Source organism: Podarcis liolepis (assembly GCF_965112155.1).
Source record: "Podarcis liolepis genome assembly, chromosome: 1".
NCBI lineage: Eukaryota > Metazoa > Chordata > Lepidosauria > Squamata > Lacertidae > Podarcis > Podarcis liolepis.
This window is the reverse complement of record NC_139554.1, coordinates 91,216,499-91,242,386: the sequence shown is the minus strand read 5'-3', so window position 1 is coordinate 91,242,386 and position 25,888 is coordinate 91,216,499. Positions and strand designations below refer to the sequence as shown.

At 40.3% G+C, this 25,888-nt stretch overlaps 1 protein-coding gene across 2 annotated transcripts in view; it reads right to left on the bottom strand.

Moving 5' to 3' along the window:
• SLC49A4 (solute carrier family 49 member 4) overlaps window positions 1-25,888 on the bottom strand; it is a 68,799-nt gene that overhangs the window by 38,095 nt on the left and 4,816 nt on the right. For both annotated transcript variants that reach the window (XM_083490542.1, XM_083490543.1), the window contains exons 2-4: window positions 16,903-16,996; window positions 5,271-5,533; window positions 1,032-1,161 (exon numbers count right to left, since the gene is read on the bottom strand). In XM_083490542.1, coding sequence (XP_083346668.1) covers window positions 1,032-1,161; window positions 5,271-5,533; window positions 16,903-16,996 — 487 coding nt within the window. The remainder of the gene's footprint in view (window positions 1-1,031; window positions 1,162-5,270; window positions 5,534-16,902; window positions 16,997-25,888) is intronic.

Here is a 25,888-nt window from a genome sequence, read left to right as displayed (position 1 = left end):
CTTTGCAGTACTCAAGTTCTCTGGGAAGAAGAATAAATCATTTGAGAGATTATCTTCTCTTGAGTTTCCAAGGCGTGTCAGGAAATGATGAGAATATAAATGAGGAATCATATATTAGTGTATAGCAAGGGCGTATGGCATAATTTTGTGAGCATGCACAAAAAGCATAGAACACAGGTTTGTCTGCAAAAGAAGGTTCCCCGAGAAGCTCTGTTTTTGCCTTAAGAGTAAGCTTTTAGAGATTATTTCCAAATGTATATTTGAAAGTTTAGGTTAAGTATAGAATAAACAGGAATTATTAAGTCTTATGGGGGAATCACTCTGTTCATTGGTGCGCCACCCAAAGTAGAAAGGACCCCCCCCCCATGTTTTTATCTCTCCACTCAGTCTCTGTTTCCTCTTGTCAATCTTCTTATATAAGGAGGGCAGAACGGTCATCAATACTAAGTAACAGATACATTTTGCTACCCACTCAGTTCGCACTCAGAAAATAACACTTGACTCCTCATGGTTTGCTCAGCAGACCACCTTCAAGTTAACTTCTCTAGAAGTAAAGAACTATAGAAATGATCCCTGAATGTATTTCCCTACAGTTTTAGAAAAACTTTTAAAAACAAAAAATGCTGCATAGTTCATTTTCCTTGCACAATTTAGGCTTGATTGGTAAGGTGCAAGTCCAACACTAGTAAGGAGACTTCATTTTGCTTCGATGAAGATACACAAAATCTTCACTAAAAATAGAGAACTGATTCAGTTTCTTAGTCAACATGAACAAACTAATCTGCTTCACTGGCTTTTAAAATGCCTTTCTGTTATAATGTCATTTTGTTGTACCATAGTAATCATTGAGACTGCGTAATTTCAAAACTGTGGAAGAGTGCACCCTGGAAAAGCGGTATGTATTGTAGCTTACAATACAACACATTACAATACATATTGTAGCTTACAATATTATTTTAAAACCCACAAACATTATAAAAAGGGCAGGAGTCCCATGACCTCCTGTACCAAGCTGGCCAAAGTATACATACCTTAATAGCCTACAAAAACTTCTTCTGTAGCTGAGCCTCTGGCTAGCTGCAGCTACACTGGGTGGAAATGGAGGACGTGATGGGAAGTAGGCAAGGGCTGCAGAGAATATCAAGGCCACAAAGCCAAATTCTAAGGGAATACAAAGGGAAAAAACAAACCATTATGGTAGATGCTGCTGCTGCTGCTGCTATCATCATCATCATCATCATCATCATCATCCTATTATTATCCTATTATCATTTCATATGAAACACCTCAAAGCACTCATCAATATCAGCAATGCAAATACATGTGCAAAACCAAAGCAATTCAAATTTGGTTCAGATACACTGGAATAACAGATCTCAACTCAAATCGCTTCTGGAAAATCTTTATACACAGGTGCAAAAAAACAAACAAGAAGAGGCAATAGGGAATCCACCTTACTGATGTGCAACAGGAATGGAATCTGAATATTCACAGAATATACGATTTGATCCACACATTGCTTAAAAAGTGAACCCTGGTGCACAGAAACAGCAGAGAATATGACGTACATGTACGTGTGTGTGTGTGTGTGTGTGTGTGTACACACATACATATACATATATACATACACACACACACATATATATACATACACACACATATATATATATACATATACATATACATATATATACACATACATACATACATACATAGATCTGAATATCTAACTAAATACAAGGAATGAACAAACATATACAGCACTCTTTGCTCACAGGGTCCACTCTCTCTGTTGTTCCAGCCAGTCCCAGTATTATAAGACCAGGCACCTGAGACATGTTTTAAAGGACAACAGCCACTACAAAGTCTTGATCTTTCCCTTGGCTAAGAGATGTAGAATGCCTCAACTTTAAAGGACAGGCAACTAGGACACCATCTACCCCCACACCACACCACACCACACCACACCACCACCTAATGTCATTCCTTCACTGAGTAATTGCTATTTCACCCCAGGCCATGTAGACAAGTGGCAAATTGCATTCTCTGAGTTAAATATATAAACTGCAGCTTTACTGGGACAATGCAGGGGAAGAGCTTTTAGCAATCTAAACTCCTACATAAATTCTCAGTAGAATTTTAGGAATAGAAGATTAATTGCAGAAGCACTGTGTAGTACTAGAAAGCAACAAGGGGCAGGGGAAGTGACTGAAATGGAAAGTGCAGGAAAACCATTTCAGGTGAAAAGAGCAACAGGAAGGAAGCATCCTGTCCAAAATGCTATGTGAGCATCTGAAGGAACAACCAGAGTTGTTCATAGCAGCCTAATATGCTATTTGGAGTCCATCCATGGCTTTAAATTTAAGCTTCAAGTAGGGTTCCAATACTAGCACAGAAGTAATTAAATCTAAGAATAGAGTCTGAAAGCATGTGTCAGCAGAAGGGACAAACCATGTAGGGATGAAGCAGAGGAGGTCAGAACATATGAAAAACGAAGGCAATAGTCATTTATTCACTAAAGTGAATAATTCACTAAAGTGAATAAATACAGAAGACCTGATAGACCAGACAGAAGTGGCACCTAGTCGGTATCCTGTATCTGACAAATTAAGGATGCTTCAAAAGGAAGCATATGCAACAGAAAACCACGGAAGCACCTCCCAGTTCCTGGTGTTCACTTTTAGCATCCCATGTTCAGGAGCAACCTCATCAAGAGAACTATGGTACAAATCGCATAGCTTTTCCAACACAGAGTTTTATACAAAGTCACATCAATGAAGAAACAATGATTCAACTCAAATGTTTTCAGTAAAACCAGCAAGCAGGTCTACACAAATTCATTCAGCTTTATTCAGCTGTACCTGCCTAGTGGCAGCCAAATTAATCTCAAGCAGCCATTTACAAGAACATACAACATTTGGCCCAACTGCCTTTCCTGCCCAATTCTAATATATAAGGTTGTCCCAATGCCCTATAAATACTGGCTTCTTTACACTAAAGAATCAATAACCATAATGCGAAAAGCTAGAAGAAAAAGCGTTCTATGATAAGGCAACACGTTCTGAAAAAGTCAGTATCATCACTCACCAAAACCCCCCAAATTCATTCCCCTTTTTTTGAGGAAAAAATGAGTATGATGCAAAGAGTTTGACAGGTCTGCTAAGTGAAGGGTAAATATTTCTAGTTTTGTATGGGCTGAATCCAGTGTTACAGCTCTACCCACACAACAGACCAACACAATAAACTTCCTATTCCTCTTCTGTTCTTTCCAGCCTCCCACACATACCCAAATTATTTCCAGAGCGTTGGGGGACCCTACAGAGCAGATTTTGGAGATGTGCAGGGAAGGAGAGGAAACAGAACCCCGCTTCACAAGCATAACTACTGTGCTGGATACAGCAGCAGCATTATTATTATTATTATACACTCTCTCTAGTGGCAAATATGTCCTGGGTCTGTAGTCATTGTTTTATTGTTTATCTACTCTGGATTTTATGTTGTATTTTAAATTTCTGTTTATGTGATAATATCCTGCCCTGATAGCATGTTCTGATAGAGGGTGGATTAGGAATTTTAAAAATACAATCAATCAATCAAGTGAGACTACATTGGTGGGCACCAGTTGCTATTTCAGAAGTTTTCTTATTGAGTTTAATGTATATGTTTTATTCACCATGCTGCTGTTTTGTTGTTTTATACCAGCTGAGTTACACTTAATATATTGTTGGTTTATTTTGTTTGTCTGATGCTTATATTTTGTTCCCTATCTTTTGGGAGCTTGGTTCAGAAAAGGACTGATAAATATTTAAATAAAATACAATATACCGGTATGGAAAATATTCACAACAGCTGAAAGTTTACACTGGCCGGCCGGCCTGCAAAATTAGTTTGTCATTTTTAGCTATACTACATTGGTGCTGTGGGCAGTTAGTGTCGTGGCCCTCACTGCCAAAGGCTTTAATGATCCAATCAGATCAATATGTAAGGTAAACAACAAATTAAAAGGTCCAGTAGGTACACAAGAAGTGAGAATGCATTTTAAGCAGTTCCCAGCTATGGAAACCAATGGAAGTCAAAGTTTTCCTCTTGAAAAACCAACTACTTTTATATTCCTTGGTTACTTGTAACTTTCCAGCTAACAACTAATACAAACACATGCCTAACAGATACATTTTAATGTTTCTGCATTAACACAACACTCCAGCCATTTCCTCTCCAGTCAACATGAATGAATGAATGAATGACGGAATGAATATTTATTATTACAGCTAAACAGCCAGCATACCTCCAGTCAGCATCTGCTTGTTAATATAAACTTGTTATGGGTGGGTGGGGGGGAGCTATAATCTGCGGACTACTTTTCCTTTGTGTTCCTTTTCAATCCCAGCCTAGACTTGCTACCACCCTTGCATCACATTCATAAATAAGGGAAATGTCTTCTTAGTGGCTGCCCTGGAGGTCTGGGGCTGCCTGCCTTTAGAAATACATCAGAGGTAAAGCATTTTCTGCCTAGTGGAGCCAAAATGGAACAAATTGTGCTCAATTATTGACCCCTGGAAGATAGCTGTGAACACTGACACCAAAACAAATTAAGTTTGAATTGGCCATTCACATTTGTTAATTAAAGATTTTATTTTGCAGTTCTTCTTAAATCATTCTCTTTTCTAGTGAATACCTTATGATCAGGATCCTAAAATTCTGCTAAACGCTGCTCACAATATAATTCCTGAAAAAGTTGCATGACCAATGTATTCGGAGACAGCATTTTGAATTTCGTGAAAATCAGTTTAAGGCATTTGTGTTTGGGCTAAAATAAATGATGGGGCCTAACACAACTATTTACTGTGATAAAGCAGTTTCCTACCATTTTTAAGTAGACAAAAATCTACATAAAAATAAAAATATTTTGAAGGTAACTTAAAAATGATTTACAGAGGAAAGCAATTCAATCTGGAATTTACTGACTTATGAAAAACGGTTATTGAAAAAAGCAGAGCTAAACCATCTCATGAAATGTTTGTTGGAGGAACTGTCTGGCTTGGGAAGTCTGAAAGAGGTATTACCTCTGGAATGACTGGCGATATTCAAGGCAACAGTAAGATCAAGAGCTACACACCCCACAACCAGTGTTTGGCTCTTACAATTAAGGGCAAATCATTCTAGAGCTCACAGTCATGGAGATTTATTTTCAGATGAGTCACTAGAGGGCACCAGCAAACTCCTAATGGATGCACATTATGAAATTAAGTGTGAAATTACTTCTGCGATACCTGCGTACAACACAGCCTCAATGCGGTCTTTGATATGCTCCGGGCTGCTTCCAGGTGCAACTGTGGATGTGCCGTTCGGTCCTGGAACCACGAAGGGTCCTACTAAAAAAGCGCATGCTCCACCAAGGTAACCAATCAATGATGCAACAGCTGTGGCGGTGGCACGCTCATCTGGTGAAAACCATGTAGTGGAGAGGAATGGAGCAGCACTAGTGACAGTAGGGCCTGCCAATCCATTCAACAGCTGTCCTCCGTGGATCAGCCTAGGGAGAAAGCACAACACAAGACATTTACTGGCCAGGCACAAAGCTACCACGGTCAGTTTCTCCCTCCATACCACACTTGGAGACAATTGTGAGATACTGTCGCTGCTGCTGAGCATTTCCAAGACATGGAATGAAAGCAGAATCTGCCTCTTCCTTTGCCCCAAATCCTCTCCACATGCCAGATGAGTCAGGTGAAGGAGTGGGGACAATGTCAACTATGACTAATTAGTTACTAATATTGGTAAAAATCTAAGAGATTAAATTTGTTTACCTAACAGATTATGGTACCAATATTTTAAAGTTAATTAGGTTAGATTAGTTGATTTGGTGCAGTCTCTTTAATACATAAGTAATTTCTCAGCAAGCTAAAAACATTCTGTAATACAAACTGAGAAGAGTTAGATTTTCCTATACTCCATTTTCTAAAATGCAACTTGAAATGCAATGGCATTTGTCAATCTTAACTAATGACATTCAGTGGGGAAACTACTATATGCTGGTAAGAAGCTGTTGTATTATTTGGGTTCTCTCAAATAAACCCAGCAGCCTTCACACAAAGAAGTCAAAATACTTTTTATGAAGAGGCAGCTGTCCTTGGGGTATGGAAAGTCTAGGCAACTTTGTTATTTCTGCATATGGCATTCGTACTCCAATAATTGCAGGAGGAGGAGGGGAAGACACATGCCAACTTTTTGGTAAAAATACTGAACTGTCAAAAAAATGATTGCATAGCTGCTATTAAATCTCTCCCAGCATTGAATCCGTTTAGAATTTAGAGAACAGAAAATCTGACAAAGCATTAAGGTTTTATGATGTAGTGTTTAAGTACAAGGCACTATCAGGCATGTGTGTTCTTTAAGTCTGATGAACATGTCAATTCCTTTTTATTTATTATTTGGGGGGACATTAAGGTAATCAAGGATTTCACAACAAAACTTAAAAAAAGATATCAAAGGAGAAAGGGTGGGAATCTATCATTATGCTGTGACATACATACTGAAGGCTAAGAGTTCTGTCGTAAACTAAGATTAATAACTTTGCCCAATTATACAATCTAAGGCCTTTAATATACAATTCCAGAGGCCATACAATCTCTCCAGCCTTGTTGTCACTGAAATAACATGCCAATGCAGTGTTAGGCAGCCATATGCTCCTTCTTGGCAATATGCAAAACTAAACTCCCAAACACTTAGCAAATAATTAAACAATGGCCATACTTTTGCAGGGACAGACATACTGGTCTGCTTCCAATGTAGTCAATTATCTCCTCTCTAATGTAAATTCCCCAAGAAGATTAACAACACACAGTTGAATTCACTATCTGCTCTATATTGAGGTGGATTGAAAGACATCCCATCATACAAATGTATGCATTTCAGTAATCATTTATAGAAACAAAACATAAATTAGCAAAATCACTTCGGACTGAAATCTGCAATTGCTCTGTTATTTTGTACTAGGGAAATCTGTTACGAAGAAACCACCTCAAATACTGCCGCACACATTGGGACAGTGAAAACAGAACTCATATTGCGTTGTATGTGCAAACTGGAATCACAGCATGATGGATGCATAAAGCTGTATTATCCAGTTTATGCAAGCTGCAAACATAATTTTCACTGACGCTGTGTATAAACAAAAGAGGGAAAGGGTTACATATGGGGAAAACAGCAGATTGTAAAGTTCCAAAGCCTTCCATCAAAACATTATAATCGACAAAGACAATGAGAATGACATGCCGAAGAGCCTCAATTGTCACTGTTTTCACAATGTTAAATAATAAGGTACGTGGCTGCTTAACATAGTAACAAATAGAAAAGGCAGACGCTTTGAGAAGATGACAGTTGTGCAGCAAGTCTCTCTCTCTCTCTCTCTCTCTGATTAGAAAGGGGGTGGGAGGAAGTAAGTAAGAAAGAGGGAAGTGATAAAAGAAAGTTGCTGCTTCTACCAAGTGCACTGTTATCAGAAACCCAAAACAGAACTTGCTGCCCCCCCCCCTCCTGCCGGCCATGTATCTTCTCAGCCATGCTATGGTCAACATATTGCTGCCTCTAAAAGCAGTAGGTCTCCCTCTCTCCCTCCCAAATATGTTTTGCTGTCTAAAGTGGAACACCAAATGTTCTCCCTGCTTAAATCCTCTCTCATCTACTCTTGTGGCCACAGCATGAAATAGACATGGTATTTAAATGCAGGACTTTCAGACTTAATTCTACTCAACACATACATTAGTTTATTTCACTGGACCAAACTAGTTGCCCCTTTTAACAGCCTTTACTGATTTTGTGATTGATTAAATGATTCCAAGGCATTTAATGACTTGTACAACCCTGGCTTTAAAATGCAATGACCCTGCTGTCCTCACAACTAGAGTGGCCCAAGGATGCTAAGAGTGGAAACTGTGACACCATTACCTGTACTGAAATATCTTCATTAGTTTCTCAGTTAGTTTCTGAACTCAATTAAAAGAGCTGGCATTAACCTATTAAAAGCCCTACACAGGGTTTGGTACCAAGATATTTATTGGAGTGCTTTCTCTCATACCAGTCTGCCTGCTCACTAAGATCATCATCTAAGGTTCTCCTCCAGAGACCCTGCATTCTAACATGCAGCAGACTGGCGCTTTTTGGTGCTGCTTTTGTGCCTTTGGAAGACTGCTTGGTACCAGATGAGAATTCCCTTCCCCACAATGCTTTTTAATGACATATTGCTGCTGTTTCCTTTTATTCTCTTATACTGTCTGTTAGTTCAGTGTTTCCCAACCGGTGTTCCGCGGCACACGAGTGTGCCGTGAGACATCGGCTGGTGTGCCGCGAGATGCCTGGAGGGAGGCGGGCGAGTCGGGCGGCGAGAGGCGGGGCGGCGGCGGCGAGGAGCCGCTCGGCGCGCAAAGCGAGGGAGGCTGGAGCCAAGAGCAGCGGCGAGCAGGAGGCGCTTGGTGGGAGATTCAGCCGAGCCCGAGCTGCGTGCGCTCCCGAACCTCTGGGCGGAGAAGAGCGTGCGTGTGTCCGGCTTAGCGACGGATCCTCTCACCCGGCGCAGCAGAAGACAACCCTCGGGGCGGAGCTCCTGCCACAGGCCTCCCGCCTTCTTCCCCACGCGGGGCAGAATAAGTGGAAACCGGCGGACGCAGCGGGTTTCTCAGCCGCTGCCCGGGTTGCCCCTCTCTCCTACAGAGCCGCATCCATCCCAGCCCCTCCTGTCATCTCAACCTGCCCGTCTAATTTACATACCATCATATCCTCCTTTCTTATTGATTCACTTAGATTTAGTCTTACATTTCTCGCTTTGTCTCCGTAGACTGCGCGGAGGGAGAGCCAGAGAGAGGCATCGCTCCTGCGCGGCGGGAGAGGGAGCAGCCGGAGCGATGCCCCAAACGAGCTGAATTCCGAGCGAGGGACTGAGGGGGGAGGGAAAAAACTTTCACTTTCGTGCGTCCCTCCCGGCGTGACGCTGCGCGCTGACGTCACGGGGCGGGGCTTTAATGGTGGTGTGCCGCGAGATTTTTTTTCAGTAAACAGGTGTGCCGTTGCCCAAAAAAGTTTGGGAAACACTGTGTTAGTTGACCTGGTAATTCTTGGACCTTGAAGGTGCAAGATAAAAACTGAATTTGTAAACAAGCCGGTATATATAGGGCTGCCATCTGCTGGATTGCCAAATAATGCTTTTGGCAGAGATATTTTGCAGGCATGCATGATGAGGAGGAGATTGGAAACAGGGTTCATTCCACCCTGAAAGATCAGCTTGCTCTGCCAAAAGACCAGCTCCATCACATGCCTCCTACCTCTGAGCTGTTCCAATACCAGCTGGTCATTATAAGAACTACTATTTAAGAATTGGTGTCGAAATTTGATTTTTTCTCTATCCCCTCCCTGTCCCTTTTGGCTAAAGAGCAGGAACAAGTGTTCAAAACAAACAAACAAATATCTTGAAATATGTGGAGCTCAATCCTATGCAGCTTATTCAGAAGTAAGTCCTGCTAAGTTCAGTGGGCCTTACTTTTGGTAAAATGGTACAGGATTGCAGCCTAGGATTCCCAGTTTCTACACTCTGTCTGAAGCAGCCCCACAAGTTAGCTGTTCACCTCGGGGTGTGTAACAATTCCCAGTGGGTACCGTATTTTTCGCCCTATAGGACGCACTTTTCCCCCTCCAAAAATGAAGGGAAAATGTGTGTGCGTCCTATGGAGCGAATGCAGGCTTTCGCTGAAGCCTGGAGAGCGAGAGGGGTCGGTGCGCACCGACCCCTCTCGCTCTCCAGGCTTCGCGGACCTCTCCGCAAGCAGCGGGAGCCAGCGCTGGGCTCCCACGGCTTGCTGAGAGCTGCCTGTTTGGGGGCTGGGGTCGGGGGGAGCTCGGGCCTCCCCAGCCCTGCGTCTGGGGGTAAATAATTCCCCCCCCCTTTATTTCCCCCCCAAAAAAACTAGGTACGCCTTATGGGACGGTGCATCCTATAGGGCGAAAAATACGGTAATTTAGCAGATCCATTATTCAAGTTGTGTGACATGGAGGATCATTTTGAAAAGCAAAGTAATTTTTAGCACTAGTAAATAAAATAAATTTTATTATTACGGTCACAGACCAGTTCTGGAGCACTAGTAAGCATCTTTTTTTCACTTGTTTTGCAGGTTTGTCTTATTATATTTTCCTTCACACTATAATAGTGGACGCCATGGGGTGATGTATAAGCTAGGTGATAAGTCAGTAACCTAATTATGATGTTAGCAGCTCTTAGCCCGACTCGGCCGGGGAGGGCAGGATACAAATAAATTATTATTATTATTATTATTATTATTATTATTATTATTATTATTATTATTAATTCACTTTGGAAGAGGTTTGAAGTAAACACTCCCAACCACTGAAAATCTGTCCTCTTCATTTCCCAGCATTTACTGCCTTTATACATTCCAAATACCAAAACCAGAAGCCTTGTTGAAATCTCTCTACCACATACTTGTATTAATTCACTGATTTATGAACTCTGTCAGAATTAAGCCACTTTTCATTGGGGTTTTTTTGTGTATCTCCACCTTATCTTTCTAGAGACGGACAGATAGGAGATACCCACGATATGGTTCAATGTATGGAGTAATCTACTACTATTCTAGAAGACAAATTTGTAGCAGCTAATATAGCTGACAGAAAAATATGAACACAACAGTATCAGTGCATTTTGCTTTTTTTATAGTGTCTTGTTATCACTGCAGCAGATTTCAGCCTGAAAGGACTATCGGAACTCTTTCTTACAAACCATCATCTGTTCTAAAAATTGCTCTGAGATTAGAAACATTTGTTCCCGTTATTTCCCCATTTTCTTCTTGTTTCTGTTATCCAGAAGGAGCAAAGAGCAACTGCATTTTCCCTCACTGCCTAATACTGTAATTTAAGTTTGATTCTGTAATGCAAGATGTCTTTTGTATGAAAGATGAGAAGAGCAAGACAATTTTGTTCCACACTTGGACCGAAAGGAAAGCATTTTTAAGACTGGCTAAGGTAAGAGATGTATTTTGATCGATTTCTATACTCTGTGCTCAGGTTTATACATTACTTTTCCAATATTCAGCTAATTATTTTCAGGTACCAAGCAACATAGTGAACTCTGAGAGTTCAATCTAAGAGTATGAAGCTTTTCATAACAAGCCTGAAACCAAAACTATGAAAGAAAATAAGAAGAACATTTCAACAGAGGGGGTTATGAAATAATCAATTACTTATCCTTTGCCTCAAGACTAAAGTTTGTGAAAGCCAAACCAGAACACCTGATTTTTTGATTTTTTTAAAAATAAGCTTTGTGGCCAAATCAAAATCTTGAAGTTAGAATTAATTTGCATTAACTTTCCCTTGAGCTAGTAATTGGGCAAGCAAGTTTACCTTCAAAGGGGGAACTGCTGTGACTGTGTTTAAATGAAAACAGAAAACAGTTCTGCTCTCCTTAACACAATCCAACTGCAAAAAGACAAAGTCAAGGTAAAATCCTCAATGGTGAGTTTACAAACATGAAAAAAATTATTTCATATTCCATGTATCATATATACTACATACCAGTGTTAAGCAAGCATTCCTATATTCTGTATATAGGCCAAATGCAACGTTAAAAAAAGAGGGTTCACTCCTTAGATGAATCAACCACATGTATTTTAGCAACTTCCTCTTCGGTGGCCAAACATTTGTAACCAAACATAAATACATATAGATTACAGTGTGTAGCACCCCAAGGGGGGGGTCTCTTTAAAACCAGTATGTTATAAAATATTATCACTCACCAATGCCCCTCTAAATCTGTTTCTAGAAGATTCCTCAACCATTTGGAGCAGATTTAGGAGCACGAGCTGCAGCTGGAGAGGGGAGAAATTGCTATCAATTGCTTCCCCTTCTTTCACTAACAGGGTCTCTCCATCAGCAGATAGACCCAATGGATATGACGCAATGAGCATATTTAGCTACTGCACAAACTAGCAAACAACACTACTGGAACTAAATCCCACTAAAAAATCAAACAAGCTTTTCAAAGTATTGGTGAATATAATATATATGAAAATGGATGACATAAAACTACCCCCCTCTTTTGAAAAACATAATATTAATCCAATAGTAATCCAATCTGGGGGTTGCCAGCACATGGACAAGGGTCAGGCTATCTCGGTCCAGAAATGGCCATATATTCACATGTAGCTGAAAAATAAAGGGTTTGTTTGTTTTTGCAGAAACTAGCATTTCCACCTACTGATATTTATGTAGAAGTGTCTTGTTCTATACAAATCCATACAAATAGATGCGCTGCCAAGTTATCATTGCTAAATGATATATTTGTACTGCAAAGGTTTTCCGCTTGCTAAATCTGTATTTAGCTTGTATATCTGGCTTCATTTTCAATGTTATGTAATCACCTAATACAATATGGGTAACGTGCGAATGATTTTGCTTAATAATACTACTAAAAATAAAATAAGACACATCTCAGGGAGAAAGCAGAGAAATAAGTGAAGCTGATAGGCTCTTCTAATAAAGACACTGTGGCTTGATACAGGAACTGCTTCTAGCTAGAAAAGAAAGAGCAAATATGAAAGCATCCAACATGAGTCTGGAGTAGTTTTGACGCTGAACTTGGTTAGATCCTCTCACTCATATTTGGGGTCTGTTTGTTTCTTGCTGCTATTGTTTTAAAGAAAAGTATAAGGATTCTGAAACACAATGGACTTCCATTTTTGATGAAATGGAGCGGGGGTGGGGGGTGGGGAATCTCATTATTGTGAAACTTTTTTTTACTGAAAGCCTGCCAAGCAAGAGTCAAAAATTTGCAATGAAACGAACACTGCAATACCAAGCCAAGACAATGGCATCTCTGTCAGACATCCTGACAGTTTAAAGGCAACAATATAACGATGCAGCAAGACCCCTGACAGTACAGCGACAAATCCTCTCAGATCGTCACATCATAATGCCGTGTTATTGCACAGCCATCACAGCTGTCAGACACTTGAGAATGTTTCTTCGGTCAAAGTTTGAAATAGGAGAGCAAACAGAATTGAAGCTTGCAGGGAACATGTTAAAAAAACAACAAGAAGAAAACAAAAACAACCCATTTCAACATGGTGGTTTTCTCCCATAAAGCCACACTTTTAAAAAAAGCAGCACACAAAATAAATAGACATAGTGAGGTTGTAGGCCAAGCCTGCCCCAACCTGGTACTCTCCAAAATGTTTTGGTGTGTAACTCATTACTGACCGCTGGCCATGCTGGCTGGGGCTTATGGGGTCTCACAAGATCAGGAAAGCACCAGGCTGCAGAAGGCTGGTATGGGCTCTTACTCTGATACTAATCAGATGCAGCAAAGAGATATAGCAGTGAATGATTTCTCATCAATGGCACGAGTGGACCAATTAATCCAATTGTAGCCATCAAAAGATAAAATGGCTGCATTCAGACATAATAAGACTAGGCCTAGCTTCCCACCCAGGCTTCCCCTCTCCTGACACAGCTGAAAGGAGATCGGAAGCTTCTGCTTCACTTTAAGTTAACTGCAATTTCTTCTGGTTAATATTAACTATGGTTAGTGGAAAAGCAAGCCACCTTCATAAACTATGGTTTGAAATTGGATGGAAGAACAGCTAGGGGGAAAACCAACAGATTTCCATTGACCAGTGAAACCCCAACAATAACATGGCCATTCATGCCAGAAGACAAGAGCACTCTACAGCTGAGCCATCTGCTTCTTCCTCTCCTCCCTCTACAAGCTTACTAAATTTTGATGCATTTTTCAGCGAACCAGATTCAATCTAAATTGATAAAAATAAATAATTAGCTGTGTTTCATAATGTCTACACAGCTGAGGACCCTATTGGAAACGCTTGAAACAGTTATTGCATCTGCTGAGATTGTTGTGTCAGTGTGCTGTGGAAGATAGTGCCACAGTTTGCAGATACACTGGGCATTTAGCAAAATAAATCAGAGTTGTGGAAGAGTGGTTCCAAGTGTGGTAGAATCTGAATACAGAAGAGCAGTATTCCTAAGAAACAACAGGACAAATGCAGGAGAAATACAGACTGTGAATAACATTGTGTGTACACCACTTCTCAGATCAGTGGTTGGAGTGCATTGGATGCAAAGCAAATGAGGGTGTATAGACAACTCTTGTCTAGCTCTTTGGAGTGCTAAGACTAGTTAAAATGGCCAAAATATTGAGAACTCTCACACTCCCAACATAATCAAAGGCACAGAGTAAGATCTTTCCAAGAATTTTATGCCACGGAGAACTGTGACTGAGCCAGAAACCCACCATCCAAAGGGCACATCCTAAATTACCAGATCTAAATCTTAAATTGTTTGACTTCTGCAAGAACGATCAATTCATTAGGACTTCTCAAGCTGGATCAAATGGCCTGTTTAAAATTTGGTCCAACTACTAAGCACTCTTGCCTAATGCCCCCCCCCCCCACAAATCCCATTACAAAATAGCTTCCCTTGAAGGTTTATTACTCATTGCTAAGTATATATATGCTGGCAGCCCAGCAGTTTCCTTTCCTCACAGGAACTTGGCATGTGAACAGGGTTTTTTTGCCAATTGTTTTATTGATTTTTATATGAGGGAAAGTAACCCAATGCACTGCATGCTGCCCACAAATAATAAAATTATTAATACTTTGAACTTCAGTGGGTATGCTGGTCCCACCTTCAAAGTGCTTTAAAAACAAAATTAATTAAATCTCACACTGCAGCCCAACCCTAAAACAATCAATAGGTCATTAAGACATTATTGTTTTATACTAAGCTGCTTATTTCACTCAGAAAGATGACAAATGCTTGGCAAATATCCACAAAAAAGATGATCTTGCCCTCGGATAATACTTTATGTTCCGTTTGTAGGTAAATACAATCAAGCTAAGTGCACTATTCTTTCTAAATGACCTTGTTAAGAACACAAAACTTATTCAGATCCTAACCAAGCCCAAAAGCTCAAGTTATAAGTTCAGATATTTTTGAAGGAGACTTGAGGGCGAAAGGAATGTAACTGTAAACATAGCATAAACTTCATAATACTCAATAACACATAAGACACAGCATCATTTCTTTTGAAAGCCTACCGTAAGCATCAAAGGAACAACTAATGTTCACATTTTTAGTTTCACAGAGCTATCACAATTTATATATTTTCAAAAAGGTCAAAACCAAACCACAGTGGTGAGGTGGTGAGACATGTTGAATGATTGACACACAGAATGCACATTCTGGCTCTGTAGATGCACTACAAAGAGGGAGGAGAAGCTCTGCAGATATAGAGTGAATAATTGTACTGATAGTAAGGCAGAAGAGAAATAAATGACAATATAATATGCTTATAGAATCAGAGATAGAAGTAATTCCCTACAAAATGCAATTCTGGAAAACACACATTAATTTTTTTCCAAAATAAATAAGTTTTGTTTATATTATTGGATGCAACACACATGTGGATTTGCTGCATATCCAGCACTATAAACAAAGCTAATTCATTTTGCAAAAAGGTCTGGAAAGAAAATGGTAGAGGGAGTATACAGAGGGCAGAAAATTGCACCATCTGTCAAGTCTCTGCTCGCTGGAACCCCTTCCAATATCCTACTTGGTTTCTATGCCTTGTACAAAAGTTACCTGACAATTTTTTTAAATAAACAGAGTCCTTGAAAGCTACTTTTTAAAAGAAATGGAAATGTTAACATTTTAGAAAGGACGCATGAGGAGTAACCTAGAATGTAGGACACAACTAGTGTTGTGGCTACAACTACAGCCATAGCTATGTCTCTTTTGAGTTGTCTTGCGAAACCTAGAGCTCTGCCCTTGAGCAGTCCCTCATCAGACTCTTGCAAACCACTTGAAATTGCGAGGAGTTGTGGTGGACTATTTAATAAACTTTTTTTGTTCTACAAATAAAAGCACATACACATCTCATATTTGAGCAAACACCATCTGTCCTTTCTAATGTGATGTGCCCCTTTCCTTGTGAGCAAAGTTCTACGTTCCACTTTGGACTTAAACTGATTTTACTATATCAGATTAATTATTTTTGCAGAATTTTCAACTAACCCATTTTCAAACTATCCTGCGTAGATAAACACTACATTGTTGCTGTTGTTGTTATTGGTGGTGGTGGTGGTATTGTTATTTACTGTTTTTGAGTCTGGGTGAGTTTGATATTGGCAGTGACAATGGTGGAAGTGAGTCTCATGTATATAGTATCAGTTCTACTATAACCAGGGGTATGATCTGGGGACCACAAGGCAATTACAATCTGATTTAGGGTTTCCCCCCTGCTCTAGACATCAGAAAATATATTTTAATGGTCCTCACACATGCAGAGCTACATATTCATTCTTTTGTTGTGTTTAAACCATGACAAATTCCTTCAAGTTTTATTTCCGTTGCTGGTGAACCACAGTATTGTGGGCATGACCTAACAGCTTGCAAAAATAAAGCATCTGAGGCAGAAGGTGGCTAAGAGGCCAGTCTTCATAACCCTTTCAAATCTCAGAATATCTGGTGGTCAGGAAAGGGGGTGGTCCTTATCTAGAAGGTAGCACATGGGGGGATGTCTCTAGTAGCTGGATGCTACATACAGTACTGTATCTCGCAAATAATCTTATTCAGCCCTAAGGGAAAAAATGCCATTAGAATGGTTTTATGGGATTTTTCTCATGTAGCTTTCCATGGTAGAAAACTAGATTTAAACTGCAGAATGTCTTCAACTAGGTTACTTCAACATCTTCCAATTGCTACCGGTTATCAGCTTAGCTACACCACAGTCTTCACAGTAAAACCATTGTATCCTATTGAGACAAGATAATTTGGAAGGGTCCCCCTCCCCAGCCACTAAAGAACAAATAATAAACCTCTCACCATTTCCTTGTTTCTTGGTCTGATACAGGAACACATCTCAGGCCAGCTCCTACCACCATGAGGGATGATGTCAGCAACATAGTTACCCTGAGGCCTAAATGGAAAAGAATAGCAATTTTACAAGGAAAACACAGGCGTATCCAAACATGTGACATAAAAAGTAGCAATTACAAAAGTAACCCTCCTTTTGAGGAAGTGCATCTTACAGGATATGTAAAACAAACATAGACAGAGATTAACAGAGTAAGAACTTTTAAAAACAGTGCTAATGTTTGCATGCTTAACTAAAATTTCAGCTGGCACTCCTACCCAGACTTAAACACCCAAGGCACCTAAATAATCAGACTTCTCCAATAATTTTGAAAGAGAGGGCAGCTCTACATAGGCATGTCTTCTACACAGAGATGTTACTGAAAGCAATGGGGAAGCTGTGGTAAGGGGTCAGAGCTCTGTATGCACATCAGACCTCCCACAGCTGCAAGAAATTACTGGACAGGTAATTCGCGTGCCAAATCTGAATGATTTATCTAGTCTCATGTATAAAAGGGAGAAGTGGATGCGTATCATTTCCTTTTCTGAAATAGTTAACGTTTTCCCTTCCTGTTTTCAAAGTGGAGTCTTAAATCTAATCCTGAAATAAGTATGGCTTCTACATTGAAAGAATTTGCTTATTTGCAATACTGCAAAAAAGCAGCGAAGACTGCAGTGTTCAGGTCCAATTGCCAGTTGCTGAATCCAGCATTTTAAAAATACTACATTGGCATTTAATGGATTTTTATATCTTCTCTACATGTGTGCTATTGAAGAATAACATGTGGTCGGATAAAGATCTTTATTAAGACTGCTATAACTTCATATGAATAAATATACTAATATATTCCTTATGACAAAATTCCTGTTGCTGATCCAGAGAGCGGATACATACACACTGTAGCAGATACAGATCCCAAACAACAGGGAACAAAGTATTAGGAATGGAGCCCAATATTAAGCCCTCAAGAAAAAGTATTTATATGTTTCGGCCAGTTGTGAGTTTTGCAGAATGTTCTATTGTCATAAGTCAAGAGATTTCTTCTTCCTCAGAGGAATCACTTGTTTAATACTACATGTTTTTCTTCTGAATATTCTGTTGGCTGTTTTAGGTTGAGTTCACACATAGTCTCCATTACCAATTTATTACTAGCAAAATGCCTTTCATGAAACTGACTGTGTGGAATGTAAGAGGTAAGAATGTGAAGCTCCCTTGAGAGTCCCAAGTCCCATGATGCTGGGAACTGATTTTTATAGATGCAGTACACAATTAACTTATTTATTATATTTAATGTTGAATTCACATGATAAAAATGTGAGAATGGTTGCTAGCTCACCATTGACAAGCACATATTTTTCCTGCAAGACCTCCTACCAGACTTCACACTGCTCAGACTTCACACGGATTGAAGTACTGAAAAGTGACAATATGCCTCACTGCTTTGCAATCCTTTTTAGAGACAGTGCAGTGCCTTGCACCTTCCCTCTCCTTTCTCTAAGCACAGATGAGATATTGCAAACTTCACATTGAATAAGTGAAATCTCTTGCTACTTTTTGAGCCTCTCAGAAGACCAGAAAAACAAAAATGAACCACAGTCCACCACTCTCAGCTTGAAGCTGTCTGGGGAAAGGCTGGTTTGTGTAGAGCAGCACTCAGTGTGACATCACAATCAAGATCCTGCTCCCCACCTTTAGCACAAATTTTAACTGGCTACCAAGCCTGTACAAAATTTATGGATCATAGATAAGAGACTCATGGATCAGGATCAAATGATGGATTTGACTGTTTTTCCAGCTGCAGCGCTTTAGCGCAAAGCATTTGGTTTTTGAGCTACAAATTATAATGCAATACTCTGAAGGGCTTTGAATAGTGCTCACGATTTCTCCGACCTTTTGTATCTTCTTAATATGCACGTATTCCTAGGAAATTATCTATAGTTAAAGAATAATGCCATACACATCAAGAACTGCCAAGAAGAGAAAAAATCTTCTTTTAAAAATGTCAAGCAGGTAGCTTGATTAAGGTGATAAAGCATAAAGGTCACAGAGGGCTGGCTGGAGATGCTGCACTAATATTATACTCTATAAAGGGTGTCTGCATTACAGCTGAAGGTCTTGAGGGCAAACAGCGGACCAAACAGAAATTCAAAAATAAGATTATCTTTGTAAAGTTATGGCGTTACTTTTTTCCAACAGCAAGTTTACAATTTGAACTTAAAATATTTGATGTAGTGGCCTAAATTTTAGGAGCTTGATCTGGTCCATTGTGGGTGTAACACCCACATTGTATTCACATAAGTCACAATGGAGCCCTGTTTCCCACCCACCATCTACCTGTAAACGCACAAAAAGTGTGTAAATGCAGCATTATGGGACTTCAGAGTGAATAGGAAATCTCTGCATTTACTCCATAGTCACATCTAGCTCTCCCTCTGGATACTGTCAACTGTGCTCAATATGGGCAATGTACCCACAGTGGATTGGATCATGCCCAATTCTGGAGTAAAAGACACATAACACACAAATATGTATGATGAAGCACTCATGTCATTTTTTAAAAATTAAAATAAACCGATGGAGGTGGAGCTTTGGGTGGCTTCCCACCATGCAGGATTCTAAATGCAGGTACAGTGGTGCCTCGCAAGACGAAATTAATTCGTTCCGCAAGTTTTTTCTTCTTGCGAGTTTTTCGTCTTGCGATGCACGGTTTCCCATAGGAATGCATTGAAAATCAATTAATGCGTTCCTAGGGAAACCGACTTCAGACCAGGTCCGGGGACAGTCTGTCCCCCGACCTCTTCTGAAGGCTGGGGGGGGGGGACAAGGGCTTTTCTTCCCACCCCCAGCATTTTAAAAAACCCCGGGACAGCGGAGGGCTTCTCCGCTGTCCGGGGCGATCTTAAAATGCTGGCGGGCGGCATTTTAAAATCGCCCCGGGACAGCGGAGGACTTCTCCGCTGTCCGGGGCGATTTAAAAGCCCCTGGGAAGGCAGGCAGGGGGGACAAAGACTTTTGCCCCCCGCCAGCCTTCAGAAGAGGTCCTGGACCTCTTCTGAAGGCTGGCGGGGGCGAAAGTCTTTGCTCCCCCCCGCCTGCCTTCAAAAGCTGTCCGGCCAAGGCTTCGCGGACCTCCGCTGCTGGCGGAGAGTTGCCGGCATGCCGAAGCCTGCGCGCGCTGAGATCAGCGCGCCCAGGCTTCGCGGATCTCTCCTGCCTTCAAAAGCCATCCGGGATAGCGGGAAGTGCTTCCCTGCTATCCCGGACTGCTTTTAAAATGCTGGCGCTGGGGAAGCAAAGCCTTTCGGCCCCCGCCAGCCTTCCTGGACCTCTTCTGAAGGCCGGAGGGGGGGGGGGAAAGGCTTTGCTCCCCACCGCTAGCATTTAAAAGAGGTCCCCGGAGATTTCCCTATGGGCTTTCGTCTTGCGAAGCAAGCCCATAGGGAAATTCGTTTTGCGAAGCGCCTCCAAAACGGAAAACCCTTTCGTCTAGCGGGTTTTCCGTCTTGCGAGGCGTTCGTCTTGCGGGGTACCGCTGTAAATATACATCTTTAACTCCACGTGGGAAAAGCTAGGAGACCCAAGTCAAAAGAGCAGGTAGGGAAAGGTTAAGCATCCCTTCCCACACCACTTCCATCAAATCCCCCCACAAAAAGAGTCTGTGTCTTTCTTTAAATAGTGGGATCAAGGCTCTATGAAATTTTGCACAACATATAGCTAGCTCCTCAAAAGCCATATGCATGTTTGTGTACCATGTTTTGTTGCATCAACAGTTCATCTCACTGTGTTGAGGGGAAATATGATAACCATCTTCAAATATCTAAAGGGCTGTCATGTATATGTTAAGAGAACCTACAACTATATAAATGCAAAAACATTTACTAGCACTGGTGCTTGTCTTGTTCATCAACCAAACATCAGCAGCCTTTGGATATACAGTGGTACCTCGGGTTACATACGCTTCAGGTTACACACTCCGCTAACCCAGAAATAGTGCTTCAGGTTAAGAACTTTGCTTCAGGATAAGAACAGAAATCAGGCTCCAGCGGCACGGCAGCAGCAGGAGGCCCCATTAGCTTAAATGGTGCTTCAGGTTAAGAACAGTTTCAGGTTAAGAACGGACCTTCTGAACGAATTAAGTACTTAACCCGAGGTACCACTGTAATAATCGTAGTGGAGATGATTATAGGCCTGCAGCCTATAAAACATGCAGTAAGTCTGTTGAAAGATTAGCTCCTAGACTACAAATTTATATGCATGGATAATGAAGACAGAATTAAGCAGTACGACCAAAATGCTAAATTCAGAACAACTTTTATTATTTTCAATAAAATCTATTATATTTCTAAGTCTTTTAAGATTTAATATCCTGCTTCAGAGCTGCACAGAACATCAATAAATTTTCAGTAGCTTATTCAATCTGACAGTACCATGAACATGTCCACTGAGTAATGAAAATGTGGTATCTCCCTTAAGAAACAGACAGTGCCTTGGAGAAAGCAAGATGGCACACTGGGTGGTATGGTGAATTGAGGAAACAAGTGAAGCAACCACACCAAAACACCCTATTTTTACATTTGCTGCTAGTTACATCTAGTACATCTGGCACATCTAGTTACTTCACTTCTGCTTTTGTTTCTTTCTCTCACAATGTGACAATTTGCCACTGCAAACAACTCAGGCTGAGTCTCTATGGGCTGGAAAGGAGATGCTCCTTGAAGGTTTATGAAACGTAAATAATCCCTTCCTTCAAAATACTCATAGTTTCAACCTGCAACTACTCTTCAAATCTCTCTCTTGAGCACAGTCCAACACATCTTTCCTTCAAGCTCGCTGGCACGGTCATTAGATGAAAAGCAGAGCTGGTACATCTAGCTCAGCATCCAGTTCTTGTAGTAACCAACCGGATGACTACAGGATGCTCACAAAAATGTCCTAAGTGTAACAGCACTTTCCCCACTTGCGATTCCCAGCAAATGGTACACAGAGGCAGAACACTGCCATCATGACTAACAGCCACTATCCTCCATCAATGCCCAGTTCTCATTGCCACCACTACTTTTGATGAGACTGAATCCTATTGTTTAATTTAACACTGTGTGAAGAAGTATTTCTTTTGTCTGTCCTGAGTCTTCCAACACTCAGAAGACCTTAAGGCTGGCAAATAAAGGGAGTATGAACTGCTGTATCTGAAGCAGGTTTGTAAACTCTAACAGAGAGAACTTTTGTTAGCATTAATTATGGGTAACAGGCATGTAAACATAATGCCCTCCCTCAGGGAGGTATGCCTGACACCGACTTTGCTATCTTTTAGACACCAGGCAAAAACATTTATGCAGGCACTTAAAACATTATGACCATCTCCAGTACTTTACACTCTTCATTTTGTATTTTATCTGTCTGTCTTATATGTATTTATTATTTTATTTTTGACAACTGACCTGAAATCACCAATGAAAGAGTATATAAACAAACCACGGGTATGATGTCAAAGGAACGGAGATAATATCTACGCTTGCAATTATCAACAAATTAAAGGAGCTGTTCCCTAAAAGCACATATTTTACTTTCAAAACACTCTCTCCTAGATGATCAGATATAGGCTCAAACACTGCAAGAGAGGAGGAAGAAAACAGAATAGTGTTCCTTTTTAGGGGTTGAGAACAGTTTTGAGGAAGCTGAAATATCAGTTAAGGAAGCTACAACTGTAAAAGAAAAGCACATGAGATTACTTCATAACATACCAGCAGCACTTCGTACATTACCAATCTATCCCCCCACACCCACCCTGACAAATGCACACGTCTATGTGCAGTGTAATCTGGTGTGGTTCCTGAGCAGATTTTCTTTTCTACACTGCCTTCATTGCAAACAGAATATAAATATCCAAGTGAGTGATAATGAATACTTCATACCCACATGGAGTTTTTGAGTGATCAAAGCACTTCACATAACATTCTCTCAATAATTCAACCTGTGGCCCTCAATATGTTGTTGGACTCCATCGGTCCCAGGCAGCATAGCTGTTGGTCAGAGCTGCAGTCTGGCAATATCTGGAAGGCCACAAGTTCCCCACTTAATGCCAGCAAGTGAGTTCATGGTCGAGATGAGATCCAACTGGTTGATCAGTAATGGCTAACTGATTATTTCTGTTGCTGTTGGATTTACTGATTATTTTTATTTTGTGGGAACTATCTGATACTGTGTCCTTGTGTACACTATGTTGATTTTTTTCTTCAAGAAAAACAGCATAGAATATTGTAAACTACATAAATTTCCCTTAGCCTGGATATTGAAACTGCTTGGGATCTGCTCGACTGGAGATCTAAACAGGCTCTGAAATAGTAACTTTCAGTCCTAATCTTTAAGCACATACATTATGTTTAAATCATGTAGGTCTTAATATTTCTAGCAAGTGCTTTAGAATAAAATGCCACATTCACTAAATTTAAGGTCAAATAACTCTAGTGTATAGCTCAAAAATATCGCTCACTAATTCTGAATGGTGAGAAGCTTTGGGTCCACCAAGAGGGTTCTCAAGAATAAACTGTCGACTGAGCATATTTACTTCTTAAAATCGAGAAGTCAATCTGCTGATTATGCTGCAAAGATCCAAGAAATTGAGCTACTATTTATGGTACCATTATTAAACCCTAAAGGATGGGAATTGGAGATATCTCAATTAATCCTTCTTCCAATTAGTTTATATTCTTGTCATCAATAGATAATTTGTATATTGGGCTTCATGGTACTGCATTTCCCCTCAAAAATTGATTTTAAAATGTGTTTAATACTCCTGTGCAAAATAAAATCCCTTGAATTTCCTTATTAATATGATTGCTCTAGAGCTAATCAATTGTACCTAAATTGAATATTCTCAGCTTACCAAATACCCAGGACCTGAAGCAGTGTTTCCCAAATTTGGGTCTCCAGTTGTTTTTTGATAACTCCCATCATCCCTAGCTAGCAAGACCAGCACTCGGGTATTATGGGAATTGTAGTCCAAAAACAGCTGGAGACACAAGTTTGGGAAACACTGACCTAAAGGATTATCCCACACCTCGTATATCCAATCAATCACTGTACTCTGCAGGAAAGGTCTGTTCCAAACTATATAGGAATTGGGCCGTTAGTGCCATGGCTCGTACCCTTTAGAATTCCCTCTCATTAAGTAAATCTGTTTTTAGAAGTTTTAATTGTTCTCTATGTTCATTAAAGGTAGACTGCACCCTGTATCTGCAAAAATGTGCTCTCTCAATCAGCATGGAGCTATTTGAGTATCTCCCCATAGTAACATAAAAACAAAATATTTTTTGATGCCACAGCCTGTAAATGCAACATAAAATTGCAAAACCAAGATGTCAAGCTACCTTCACCACAGAAGAGACACTAATACTTAGCATTTAACTGCTTTGTTAATTACTTCATAAGAAACCCTCAATCTCATTTCCTTCAAGATTTGCTAAATTAAGTAAATTAATGTCTTCCACAAAATTTGATGTAATCCATTACATAACATTTCCACGTCCATGTGGAGTTATTTAACTTCATTTATTTAACATTTAATTTTAAAATGCTGCGATTCATTCAAAGCCTTCGGGATATGGAATGACAAGACATTCAAATGTTATAAAGATTAATTAACAGTAATCAAAAAAGTATTTTTGCTACCTCTGCACTTTCAGCAAAACTGCTAGCATTTTATTCATCCTTTTCATAACAAAGTTCATATATTTTCTTATGCTAGGCATGACAGGGCACAAACTTCCTTAATTTTATTGACATATTTCAAATCTAACCTATTAAACCCCTTCCAGGGTTGTTGTTGTGTTTTTTGTATGTGTTGTTTTTGTTGGTTTTTTGTTGCCTTCTTGAAGAGCAGCTGTAGGCCATTACTACTAAGTTTATCTGAGTGTATACTGATAAATATTTATAAAAGTTGCATTTTACTGTCATAGCCTGAACCACTTTCTAATTTTCTCAACTTTAGTTGCGTTATTTCTGTGCTCTAAGCTTCAACTCCTCCCCTAAATTCCTCATACTCCCTTATTATATGAGCAATACAATGTGAACTAATATCTAAACACTATTGGTGCAAGTTTAATCTCCATGTGCTAATATCTAAACACTATCGGTGCAAGTTTAATCTCCATGTGCTAATATCTAAACACTATCGGTGCAAGTTTAATTTCCATCTATCAATGCACAACTGAAACTAGTAAAGGTAAAGGTACCCCTGCCCGTACGGGCCAGTCGTGTCCGACTCTGGGGTTGTGCGCTCATCTCGCTTAAGAGGCCGGGAGCCAGTGCTATCCGAAGACACTTCCGGGTCACGTGGCCAGCGTGACGAAGCTGCTCTGGCGAGCCAGCACCAGCACAGCGCACGGAAACGCCTTTTACCTTCCCGCTATAAAGCGGTACCTATTTATCTACTTGCACTTAGGGGTGCTTTCAAACTGCTAGGTGGGCAGGAGCTGGGACCGAACGACGGGAGCTCACCCCGCCGTGGGGATTCGAACCGCCGACAATGCGATTGGCAAGTCCTAGGCACTGAGGTTTTACCCACAGCGCCACCCGCGGTCCCGGGTTTCTGAAACTACTTGTACACTAAAGCACAATGACAAATCTGTTGAATGTTTTGGGTTCACATAACTGGTCTGGCCAACTTTTGTCAACCACCAGAAAGAGAGATGCTTGTATGCTGAAAGATTTAGGACTCCTGAAAGACTTAAAAGATCTTTAATGTATAGCGATAACTATGAGAACCTTTCAGTGATGAGGCCATGCAATGAAATGGACAGTAGATAAATTCAGGGCAGGCAAAACGAATTTCTTCTTCACCCCATAATTGATATAGAATTTGCTATTCCTTGTGATGGTTATAAGCTTTGAAAGCTTTTTAAAATAGAGGATTATGCAAATTTAGCTGACATAAAAAAAAGAAATGAAGTCCCAATG